Raw genomic sequence first — 13,397 nt, forward strand, 5'->3', positions numbered from 1 at the left:
AATCATAAGAGAAAAAATTGAGATATTTAACTACATTGAATGAAATAATTCTGTTCATTAATTGATACTGTAAGGGCAGTGAAAGATAAGTCACAGGCTAGTGGAAGATCTACGCAACACATATTACTAAGTGTATTTATCTGGTGGAACGTTATACAGCAGTGAAGCTGCATGAACTAGAGCTTTATACTTCAACTGGTGTGAGAGTCAAAACATAATGTTGGGGAGAAAAATTCATCACCAAGGGGTACTTGCATTGCATTTATAAGAAGTGTAGAAACATTCAAGACAATACCATATCATTCGTAAATAAACATATACATGTTAGCACAATGACTTAACGTGTAGGGAAACCATAACACTAAATGCAAACACCTCCAAAGAAAAGGCAGGAGGATGTGGTGGGGAGGGTACAGGGTGCAGAGGACAGGGATGTTTTCTTTTTCTAACACTGAATCAAATATGGCAACTGTTAAGATTTGACAAAGTTGGGTCATGGATATAGAGATATTCCTGACATTTTTTACTATGTTTGAAATTGTTCATAATAAAAAATAAGCAATGTAACCAAGCCAGAATTTTATTAGGAGGATGAAAATCCACATCTAAGACAGCAAGGACCAAAAGTTACATTGTAGTAACTTCGGTCAGTGACATGGGGGTGAACCTGAGAAATGTCCCCAGAAAGATGAAAAAATGCAAGAGAAAATACTACATAAGGATGTGAATGTAGAGGACAAGATCCAAACCAAGGTCACGGGTGCTTCTTTAGTCTTTACCAGAATGATGGAAACATTTCAAATGTCTTATGAATCAAAGACATAAAAATAAAACGTCTGATCTGGAAAAAAAAATAGACTACAGTTCAAAAGAGCTAATATTGGGGGCAACCCAGGTGGCTCAGCGGTTTAGTGCCACCTTCGGCCCAGCGTGTGATCCTGGAGACCCCGGATCAAGTCCCACATCGGGCTCCCTGCATGGAGCCTGCTTCTCCCTCTGCCTTGTCTCTGCCCCCCCCCACCCCCGTCTCTCATGAATAAATAAATAAATTTAAAAAAAAAAGCTAATATCATTGCTAAAATGAAAAGACCCAGACCTAGATACAAGTCAGTAAGATTCCTAAAGCAGAAGGAAAAGTCATAGGAACCAGGACGGTGATTTCTGTGCAGACAAGTTGGGGAAGGGGACTTATCGATAGTGTATTAATATAGGCAAGTTAGGAAGGCAAAGGATGTTAACTACCTTCAGAGAGTGTCTGAACTATTTTTGAAATACCCTTTATTTTCACTGAAAAGCAGGTTTACATCCTTTAGTGAGATACAAAGAATTCTCTAAGGCCTTGATTTTCTTCTTGTCTTTGCTAATAAGGAGTTTAGAGTTTGGCGACACCCAAGACTTAAGTGACTGTTTTACCTCGTGTGATTATATTTGTATTTCTGGTTTGATTTCTGTTCATCTTACCACACTTATTTTTAATTATGGTGTGTGAATGTGTGTGCATATATTCCACAGTTCCTCAAATAATTTTTGTGCATTGGTGAAATACAAGTGATTTAAACCTACATTCAAATGTCTTGGGTGAACTCACATTCCAAAAGCTTGCAGGGCTCTAGCAGACAGTAGCCCTTAATGATGAGCTATAGAAAAGACCACTGGTGGTAATTAAGCTAGGGAGGGTGCGCTGTCATGATGAAAACAACTTCTACATTATGAATATCATCATAGGAGTAGAGCCAGTCTTAAATCAGAGGAGAGAGTCTGGCTTACGTCCTTACTCTGACCCACAATCCTGTCCAACAATTGATTGAAAACCCTGTGGGGAGTCTGTGACAGGAGCAAGCCAAACTCTCTCTGGGTCATGGATTAAGCTGTGCCTAAGAAACTTTTTTTTTTTTTTTCCAAAATAAATGGAAACAAGAGTAATTTGTTCTCACTTTCAAATAGATATTGGCATATTGATTAAACCCACATAGAGAGTGAAGGGAAGCCAGGGGTTCAGCTGAGGGTTTGCAAGCACTGAAGCATCACAAACCGACCTCCATCAGAGAGAAAACGATGAAATGGTAGCGCTGAGAATTCACTGTCTGGATAACAAATGGAATCCTGGCAATGCTTTCCATGGAAGGATTTCCTTTTTCCATGTTTGAAACCTACACCTTGAGAAATTACCATCTGGTTGGAATTTGCTGAGCAAGAAAAGACGAGGATGGAAGAGCACAGGCTTCTGGCCACAGTGGGTACAGTCAATATACCATCCATCTGCTGGGGTCGGGGGCTCCTGCTATGAAGCCGGGAGCAGTAAGGCCAGAAAGGCTGGCTGGGGTTAGATTACAAAAGATTGTGAACATCAGGTTAAGGAGTGTGGCACCTATCCTGTGAACAGGAAGAGCAGGAGTGTAACATGCTAATAATGGGGGTGGTTTTATATTAGCCTAGAGCGGGGGTCCAGGGTAGCTTGCTGTGTTCTGGCGTTGCACCTCTATATCCTTTGGCCTCAAGCACATCCTCAGAGATCTCCCTCAACACCCAGCCCAGAAAACCTTCTACCTGGATTCTCTTGTTCCTCATCCCCTGTCCCTTTGGAGAAATCCCACTCAGCCATTCCTAATGTCACCTCACTGGGAGACCTTTGTCAATCCACTTCCCAGCTTTCTGATGCACAAAATCAATCACTGTCCCCCTCTCCAAGCTACGGAGCGCTCTCTGTATATTGCACATCACTGTACAGGCAGTTAGTTGAATGACAGTCTGGTCACCAGACTAGATCATGAACCCCAGGAAGGCAAGAGCCAGTTCAATCCTCTTTGAAAAAAGTTTGGTAAAAATAACTACTTGTGAAATGAATGGCTGATACTTTTGGTGACTTCTATACTAGAATACACCTCCTGCTTCATGCTTTTCAGTGCTAATTTTTATTTATATGAAGCTGTGTTCAATTTTCTTACACGTTTTGTTCAGTACTATTCAAACTACAGATCTCAAACACATTAGTGAACAGTAAAAATAATTCAGTGGGCATGGCCATGTTCTTTTAAAATGGAACCAAATGGGGCGGGGCTGGCTGACGGTAATAGGGCCGAGCGGCTGTTCACAGAGCAAGTGAAGATGAATGCCAGAGGACTTGGATCTCAGCTGAAGGACAGTATTCCAGTTACTGAACTTTCAGCAAGTGGACCTTTTGAACAGCATGATCTTCTTCGAAAAAGGTCTGCCTTGTGTGAAAAATGAACTTTTGCCCAGTCATCCTCTTGAATTATCAGAAAAAAATTTCCAGCTCAACCAAGATAAAATGAATTTTTCTACATTAAGAAACATCCAGGGTCTGTTTGCTCCACTAAAATTACAAATGGAATTCAAGGCAGTGCAGCAGGTTCAGCGTCTTCCATTTCTTCCAAGCTCAAACCTTTCATTGGATATTTTAAGGGGTAATGATGAGACTATTGGATTTGAAGATATTCTTAATGACCCATCACAAAGTGAACTAATGGGAGAACCACACTTGATGGTGGAATATAAACTTGGTTTACTGTAATCTGTTGTGCTGTTCATGAAAATAGAGGGGCTGCATGTTGTTTATAGTCATCTTTTTACTATAATTTGATGTGTACAGCATTAAAAGTACTGACACATGATAATTTTTGCCTAAATAGTATTTGTGATCATTTGAAATGATTTAGTCTTTGGTTTATGGCCATGTGACAATTGAAGCACTAAAGGAAGATGATTTTAAAACTCCCAATTTATATGAAAACAATAGCCTTCTATATGTCTTTCAAAAATTGTTGTTAATGAGTATTTTAAAATTGTACAGGTTTCAATCCAGCCTGTTTTCTGGGTATCCCATAAATTTAATTTTGATTACCATTATCAGCATTTGAGTCTACAACCTTCATAGTAGCATCTCAGAATAAATATCTGTAATTGATTTCAGTGGTAACACTTCAAATTAAGTACAGAGTAGGGTATTTATATTTTACCTTGTTTCACTATAGCCTGTTGATACTTATAAGAAAAATACTGGGTTTATTGATGCTATTTTAGAATTGTAGCCATTTGATTCTTTCAATTTGAAAAGTATAAGTTCAAAGGTTTTGATTTTGGTCTTGTCTTTAAAATGAAAAATCAACCAGCATATGTTGATTACCTTGTTGTAATGGATAGATTTATATATCACAAGATGATTAAATAGAAAAAAATTACAATATTCATGTACACACACCATGTATCCCTGAACAGATTCCATAATTATTTAAAAATAAATCTTCATTATAGTTAAAAAAAAATAAAAATAAAATGGAACCAAATGGTATAAAAATATAAAGCTCTGCATTCAGCATGAGTGGGTATTGTTCTGGGAGACAGTTGCACACACACGTATTTATACGTACATTTGTGTGTGGTGTGTGTCGGGCTACAGTGCAAATTGCATATTCTTACTGTGGGAGGCAGTCCAAAAAAAACTGAGAAATATTTCGCTCTAGTTGATTTTTTGAATGCTGGTTAATTTTCCAGTCTGATTGCCATTTTATTTTGAGCAAAGGTTAGATTTTCTAATTTTATTTTTATCTTCAAGTTGAGTTCCTCAACCTTAGCACTATTGACATTTCAGGATAGATCACTGCTGTGGATGCCCGTCCTGGGCATCGTAGGATACTTAGCAGCATCCCTGGCTTCTACCCACCAGATGCCAGTAGCACCTACCAGAGTTGTGACAGCCAAAAATGCCCCTCCGGCACTGCTACCTGCCCCCTAGGAGGCAAAATTACCCCCATTTGAGAACTACCACTCTATGGTGCCCCCAAATAATTCAGGCATTCAGGCAGCCTTTAGGAAATGCATAAGACGATCGGAAGCAAAGATCCTGGAGGCACTTACTGAAATGGAAGGTCTGAGGATACCGATCTGCAAAGTTTCTTAACCTCTGTCAGGTTTACAACCAGGTCCCAACAGGCCACTCTCTGACTGCACAGAACATCATCAGTCTAACCACAAGATTTTCACTAATGTGGCTAGACAGAGCAGTGCACAGCAGGACACAGAAAGTGTTCGGGGTCAGGAGGTCTTTTTGGAAGCAACAAGAGGGCTGAGAAAGAATCCCAGTACTGTTAGCTGAAAGAAGTAGAGCCTTGCAGTGAAAGAAGGATGTCAGGAACCTCACGTGCAGGGTTTCCACTGGGACCATGGAAGCAACAGTCCCCTTGCTCTGAAAAGAAGCTACAAGTACGTAGGAAATACAGGAAATAAGTGTATGTGGCAAGAAGTGACACTACTCTTCCGTAGAAGGGCCTGACCATGCAAGTGGGGTCTTTGCAGCAGAGAAGTGGGTAGGGAATGAAAAGAGAACTGACCAGAAGTGCCATGAATCTAATACTTACAGCCACTGTGACCTAGAATTAGTCATATAATCTGGTGACGCTTCAGTTCCTAATCGGAAAATTGCGGAAGTTTGACTATGTCCTTAAACTACCTGCTAGTTCCAAAATTCCATGACTTGGTTTGGCTCTCTACTTTTTTCTTTTCCTTAAAGCAATACAGAATTGCCTTACTGTCGGTCTCCCCTCCTGTCTCGTTGGTTTCCATTCCATAGCCACAATGATCCTGTTTAAAATGTAGATCACATCATATCACTCTGCCGCTCAAAATACTTCAAGGTCTTTGCACCTAACTTAGAATAAAACCCAGAGTCTTCACTGAGACCTACAGTGTTTGACCACTGGCCTCTGACTGTCTTTCTAATCTCGTTTCCTATCATTTTTGTCACTTACCATGTCCCTGCCACGAGAGCCTCCTTACAGCTCCTAGAGTATCCCAAGCCTGCTCTCACCCAAGGATCTGCACGTTTGCAGCTCCCTCCACACAGAGAGAGGGATGCTGCTCAAATCCTTTTTGACAGCCCATCCCAAAGAGCAGTTCCCTCCATTTTCTCTGCCCTCTTACTCTGTCTGTCTTCCTCTTAAGACTCATCATTAAAGACATATTACTTATGTAATATAATGAAGACTAATTTTATTATCTACTTACTTTCAGAGACTGACTCTCAAACATATAGGCTCCATGAGGGCAGGGATCATCTATCCTGTTGACTGCTAGACCCCAGTATATTATAGGCATTACATACACATTTTAAACATGAATTGGCAAAAGAACATTTACACAAGTGAAATAATTGCTGTAGATTCAGAAATGAAATACTTTCTTGGGCATCCTCAAGACATTTTCCAACTTAACATAATTACCAGTGGTGATAATGTCTGAAGTAAAGAGCAAAAAACAAAACCAAAAAAGGCCTAACTTCAAGTTGCACATAGCCTTTAAAAAAAAAAAAAAAAAAAAAAAACCTTTACTCTTTTAACTTTCATTGTTCTAATTCTTTCTGTACTGGACGGCCTTTCATTCATTTTATTTTAGAAATTCACTCTCTGGGTTCTTGGTACCATGAAGACTCAGCATGGGTTACAAGCAGGATGTCACAAAGCCCTCAGATCTCTGCAGAGATTTCAGTTTGTGCTTGCGAACTTTTCTTTCTATTGCTGAAACTACAATCTAAAATTAGCTGCCCTCTCCCCTTTAGGTTGGGACTAGTTAACTGGGGAAGAAGTCAATCATGTGAGGCAAGTGAGGGAACTTCCCTGGGTTCCCCTTCTCAACCACCTCTGGTGATGCCAAACTGATCCCAAAGGTCTTCCAGCTGTGAAAGTCTGTGAACTACCGCCATCTGCTGGGTGGCTTGGGAACTACCGCCATCTGGGGGCGAGGCTTCCTACTTCCTCCCCAGGAGCAATTGTTGGTCATCCCCCAGGGTTTGTGATCCTTCGGACGTCTGGCCTTTGCGATTCCTTTATGACCAGATGATCAGGGCTACTGATGGGAGCAAAAGAGACATACATTTACATTTTTAAGTATGGTAGACACGGGGGTTTGAGTAAGATAGCTGCGCTAATAATCCACATTCCCTGACGGATCTGTAGCTTAACATACAGGTGGGAATGAAAAGCTGGAAATAAAAATTCCAGTATGAGACCTGAGCTTTGAGGCAGATGATTTTTCCTTTTGAAACATAGTTTTGTCTTAAAAGTGTGTGTGAACAATGTGCTTTACTATGTACATTACTTATCAAAATACTAATAGTTGGGTTTCATATGCCATCCATATTACCAATTGGCTGCACACATGAGTCTATCCATGAATAAGTATAAGGAAGGGATAACAGTCCTGACCCACTCTGCTGTACAGAGATGTCAGAGGGGAAATATAAACGTAGACAAGCTGAAAGCTAAGTAATGGGCATTAGTGGGAGGCCCTGCTTTGTATATAATAGTGAAACAATCTAAGTGTCTATCAATTAAGAATTAAATAATGTGGTAGAGCTTTCCAATGGAATATACTATAGTTATTAATGATGTAGATCTGTATTTGTTGATATTTAAAGATGTGCCTAGCATTTTGTTACACAGAAAAGTTATATGTACTCTGATCTCAGCATTGGATTTTTAAAAATCCTCTAAGATTATAGACTACGATGTTAATAGCTGCTATGCCTAGATGCTGAAATTAAATATAATTTTCATTTGGATTTTTTTCCACTTTTAATGTTGTTTGAATGTTTTTTTCTAATTAAGTGTGGATTACTTTTTCTACTTAAAGACAACAAAAAAAAGCAATTTCTGCTTTGACATTATTGCAATGGTTTCCCTGGTTGGTCTCACTGCTCTTCTTCTGGCCTCTTCCCATACTGGTACCTGTGCTTTCACTGAAACCTAAGTGAGATCTTTACATTCCTCTGGTCAAGCCCCCAACCCTCCCAGTCTTCTCATCTCCTCTCCAGTAAAAGCAACGTCCAAGGGCCTCCAACATCCTAATCAACTATTACCATGACTTCACTTTCCCTGCTACCTCATCTCCTTACAGACCTCTCCCCCAAATACCCCTAATCCAGCCACACAGGCCTCCTTTGTTCTTCCCTGAACATCCCAGGATGCTCCTGCATCAAAGCCTCTGAATTTGCCTAGAACACTCTTCTCCCAGGTGGATCAATGGATAGATTAGATAGACAATAGGTAGATAGATCAACTGATCTATTGCCCCAGGTACATGTACCCAGAAAATTCACCCCATCTTTCTTCCTCAAATGTCACCTTCTCAGGAGGCTTTCTCTGACTGCCCATCCCCTTGTCTGTTTTGCATTTTGCTAGCCCTTATTCCCATCTGACACAGTATGTACATTTTTAAACTGATCTGTTCATTGCCTGTCTGCCCTGACTAAAATGTAAGCTCTGCAAGGTCAGGGACTCTTTTCGTCTGTTTTGTTCACTGCTGAAACCCCAGTATTCGAAACAGTGCCTCGCCACCATGGCACTAAGTATTTTTTGAAAGAGCAAATGGGTATGTTGTAAAAATAACTTGGGGGAACTGATTCTTTAGGAAAAAGAAATCCCACAAACTTTGGGAACCAAGTTGAAAACAAGGTCATCACCAAACTGCACTCTTATCCAGGATCTGCAGCTAAGTGACCTTGAGAAGACTGTTGAGTCATTCTGGGCCTCCATTTCCTCATCTGCCAAATGAAGAATTAGTCCTCGTCCACTCTGAGTTTATAAAACTTTCAGTCAACCAAAGTTTGGCTATGAGACCTGTCAACCTCCCTTGTTTAAGGCAAATGCTAAAAAAGGCAAAGATGAATGCGATAAGGTTCCTGTTCTCCATCAGTAAGAGTGAAAGGCTGAAATACAATCCCATATTTTTGGGATCTATATTAAAAGGCCCCAATCTCTTATTATATGAAATGATACTGTTACTTCTCTTGGTGGATTCCTTTCTTCCATCCCCCAGCATCTTCCCCTCCTCCTGTCCACTAGGGCCCCCGGGCCCTGGGAGGCTGACCCATGGGGCTTCCAGCGGTGATGTGACCATCTGGAGCATCAGCAGGAGAGTGCAAGCAGGAAGGAGAGGAGTCAGCAGTCAGCAATCTCTGTCCTCCAACTTCCAGTCTACTAGGTTGTCACCGACACAAGTCTGAAGGTCACAGCTCTTGCCGGATGGCTCTCCTTGTCTGTCTCCAGGTGCTGGCAATTGCTTGCTTTTGCTTTCCTTACATCTACCCAAACTTTTGCAAAAGGTTCCTTAGCTAAACTCACTTCAAATTAACTAAGTGTGAGTGCCTCTGTTTCCTGCTGACACCTATGATCATTAGAAAAATCATCGTTGCTCCCATGGTTCCTTCTTACGTGTGCATCTTTGTTTCATATTTGGTTGCATAATCAGAAGAGCTCCATCAAACTCAGCCAGTGTGCACTCTGTCCCTCCTCCATGTCTGTCCCGGAGTCCATCTGATTTCATGGGCCTCCTCTCTCTGTGCTAAACCACCACTGTGGTCCTCCTCTCTCATGCAAGAACCTCAGTGATTCATAGATTTAGATGCTAAGAGATGATGGGCGGGGGTGGGGGATGGGATGGGGGTGGGGGATCTTGCTTTTTGTGTAAAAGCAAGACGTCCTCCAAAGGAGATAATGGAAAAGATGAACCATGATATAAGGAGTATAAAAGAAAGGACAAAATGAGTAATAAGGAAATAGGAGGTAACAAAAGGAAAAATAGTAAAGAACATTTGCATATTACTTCAATATATTAATGTTTCAAAATCCACTGAGACATTGAGACGGAGTGCAGTAAGTAGTATACCCTTGCTCACAATGTGGCCATGAAAGAGCAGCTGACCGGTTCAACAGATGCTTCGGTTGAAACTAGAGCATCACGAGCGCCTCTTCTTTGGAAAATTATATTTTTCTTATCATTTGCTTTAGTCTTTCTTCCTTAGCTAGCCAGCGGGGGTAAAATATCCGCGTAGTGATTATAAGTAAATGTATGGTAATGTGAGATGTACAGAGGCCTCTGAAGAACAATTAATAGGTAGCAGGTATTTAAACAGCAAAGTGAATCATTCCCTTTAGAACAAATAAAGTTGTGCAAATGAGCCCTACTCGGATTTACATGCATCGAGGTATTAGCAAATCAATAGGGCGATTACTGTGGAGGGCACCTGAATGTAAAATCGCATTTGAGGTTATGTTTATGCACAAACTGCACACTTAAAATGCAGATTTACCTAGGCTAGGAGGGAAACAAATGATTTGTTCTTCCTCCTGTTCTCTTTTTCTGTCTTACATTCCAAAGATTTACAAATCCATGAAGCTCACCAATTTACAGGCCTAACTCAAGTTCCGGGCATGATGCCCAGCAGAACAACCATCCTCAGCTTTCTCACTGTTCCTGGAGACCAGCGCAAACCTGTCCAAATGCACCTAGGTTGTAGGCTCTCTGGGGCTCTCATTTCTATCTGAAGTTTTATGTGACAATTAAAATTAAAATTAAATTTCAGGTGAAAATTCAATTTCCATCAAGGAGACAATTTCATTTGTATGCACTAATTGATTCTTTCCAAGTGTGATGTAATTGCTACCAAGTAGATTCTCTAAGTTTCCCGGACAATCTCCTGAAATCTGGGGTGGGGGAACCCCAGTAAGATACCAGAGAGGTCAGCAAACTATGACCCTCAGGCCAAATCTAGTCCAGTTACCTGTCTTTATACCCGTGAAATAAATTTCTAGGCCCAAGATGGAGCTGCTTCTGCCTCTGCCAGGGGTATCACATCAGCAAACAGAACATAGGTTTTCTTTGTGTCCCTGTAAATGCTCCTCATGACCAGAAATTGAGCCAGCCAATCCCAAATGCCCAAGCCAACTCTGAGCTCTATACTTATACCAATATAAGTATAGAGCTTTTTTTCCCAATTCATTTTCTATTTTTCTCCTCCTGCTGCTCATTCTTTACCCTGCAGATGCTTCCTGCTTATCATCCCATTTTGCAGTTCTCTGGAATCTTGAGAACGGAGACTGCACATTTCATGAAGTGTTAAAGTTTGTGTGTATCACCTAAATTATCTTCTTTAATCCTTTTAAATAGTACATGACTTAAGTGGTTTTTCCTTCCTTCAATGGTTGAAAACAAGTTTAAAAAATATCTTGCGACATGGGAAAATGATATGAAATTCAATTTCCCATGCCTGTTGATGAAGTTTTATTGGAACACAATCACACATATTTTATTTTATTTTTTTGTCTATGGCTGCTTTCACACTACAACAGCAGAAGTGAACTCAGAAATTCCAAGATATTTACTACTCTGCCCTTTACAGAAATATCTGCTGATCCCTGTCTAAGTAAATGGTTAACTTTGGGGAGGTTAAAAACAAGTAAACAAAAATTAGAGGTACAGTATTTATAACTGTGAGGTCTCTCTCTCTTTCCTTCTTTTTTTCTTTTCTTTTTTTTTTTTTTTTTCTCTTTTTTCTCTTTTTTCCCTGAATTCAAGATGTGCTTGAGTGGTGAGAGAGAAGAAATTTTGTTAGCAAAATTCATTGTCCCTTGTAGTTTTAATTATCTAATGTCTTCTAAATCTGCAATCTTTTAAAACCAACCAACCAACCAAATCCATCCTAATGATTCTGCTTGACCTAATTCTCGTAGTCTCTTCTATTCTTCCACTTAATGTCAGGGCAGTTTTTGTCCTTGACCGTTTGTTTCTGAAATCTGACATTCTAATATCCTCAAGGCTCAAGAGCAGAGCTCAGGGTGTGGAGTCATAAAGGAAAAGCGATAGACCGACTGGCGGTCACCTGGAGGTCAGTTCCACCATCCTCCCATAACTATGCATGGAGGAAATACTTATTGATGTCTCCTTCACCTTGAAAAGTGGGCAGAGGGACACCTGGGTGGCTCAGCAGTTGAGCGCCTGCCTTTGGCCCAGGGCATGATCCTGGAGTCCTGGGATCCAGTCCCACATCAGGCTCCCTGCATGGAGCCTGCTTCTCTCTCTGCCTGTGTCTCCGCCTCTCTCTCTCTCTCTGTGTCTCATGAATTAATAAATAAAATCTTTAGAAGAAAAAAAAAAAAGAAAAGTGGGTAGAGGTCATAATCCCTGTTTCACACGTGTTTCTCAAAATGATCTTTAGAAGTAGAAAATATTATCTATCTCAGACATTATTGTACCCATTTTAGAGATGAGAACGCTGAGGCCCAGAAAGATTAAGTGACTTTCCTGAGTTCCCACAGCAACATAATAAGAGAATCGTTCTCCTGGCATCAGGCCCAGGCATGCCTAACGGATTCTGTTCCACCTAAAGTTACAGTATTTGGAGGCAGTGAGGAACTTTTCAAGAGTTGGTGAGGATTTTTCATAGGCACTGACCAAAAGAGGCAGTTGGCTATACATATAAGTTATGGGGATTTGGGGAGAAGCTGCTCCAGTCCCTTCCTGTCTGCTTCTTACCCATCCCTGGTGCACATCACTGCTTTCTATTCCCCACTTGCTCCCTCTCCACTCACTGCTGCAGCCAATTCAAGGCACTGCCACCAAATAGGAGCCCTTACTAGTGACTGGGGATAAAGGAACTCTACTTGTGGCTAGGTATGTAACAACATGCACTGAGGAACCCTTGCACACTAAGCAGGTCTCTGGGGAGACAGTCAGGAAGGATCCAAACCTCAGAGCAAAATTAGATTCACTCACAGACATTCGCATGATAAGGTTATATAAACAGATACACAACCCATGCCAGCTGCAATGTCCCAGTAAGCAGGAAGGTAGAGACAAGAAGGGGGTGGCCGGGGTGGGGAGGGGAGGATAGAGAACATCATGAAATCAACTCTACTGTAGAAATTTGATTGATTTGGACCAGGATGGGTTGTCTCAGCTCAGTAGAAGAGAGTGTTTCTGCAACGGTTGTAGAAAATGGGCTGGGAGATGGGGGGACATTTGGTGGAAACCAAATCCACACTGGCAACCAAACCCACACCGGCATCTCACACCTTCCTATGCCATCTCTGAAGGTCTACGCCCATGATTAGACTTGCTAGAACCAAAGGGAAAATGCACTTGAATTGAGCATAGAAATGTTAACAGCAGCTTATTCTAAATAACAAGAAAGAAAACAGGAGTAGACATGGGCTTGGTCAGAAAATGTCTCTCCCTCCCTCACCCCCTCATCAGCAACTTGTGCTCTTTTGATCACGAGATTCTCTTGCAAAGGCCTCTTTTCCATCCTTACTGTCTTGAACTTAAACCCCCAGGTTTTGCTCCCTTCTTTCCTTCCTCTCTCCCTCTCTCTCTTTTTTAAATATTTTATTTATTTATTTGAGAGAAAGAGAGAGAGACAGAGACGGTGAGAGAGAACACAAACAGGGAGGAGAGAGAGAAGCAGAGTCCTCGCTGAGCAGGGAGCCTGATGCGGGAATCGATCCTGGACCCCCGGATCACGACCTGAGTCAGATGTTTAACCTACTGAGTCACCCAGGGGCCCCTTCCCTCCCTTTTTTATTCTACTTTTTCTTTTTTGTGACACA

At 41.1% G+C, this 13,397-nt stretch overlaps 2 protein-coding genes across 3 annotated transcripts in view; one reads left to right on the top strand and one right to left on the bottom strand.

The window, feature by feature from the left end:
* The window catches only part of EGFLAM (EGF like, fibronectin type III and laminin G domains), a 181,695-nt gene that overhangs the window by 66,889 nt on the left and 101,409 nt on the right, over positions 1-13,397 (bottom strand). The gene's annotated exons all lie outside the window — the stretch shown is intronic.
* On the top strand, positions 3,055-3,632 carry LOC140632627 (proteasome maturation protein-like). The gene is given in 2 exon segments (XM_072824829.1): positions 3,055-3,201; positions 3,203-3,632. Coding segments are annotated over 2 exon segments (426 nt in total). The 5' UTR covers positions 3,055-3,105; the 3' UTR covers positions 3,533-3,632.

The sequence above is a fragment of the Canis lupus genome, chromosome 4 (genome assembly GCF_048164855.1).
Source record: "Canis lupus baileyi chromosome 4, mCanLup2.hap1, whole genome shotgun sequence".
Classification (NCBI taxonomy): domain Eukaryota; kingdom Metazoa; phylum Chordata; class Mammalia; order Carnivora; family Canidae; genus Canis; species Canis lupus.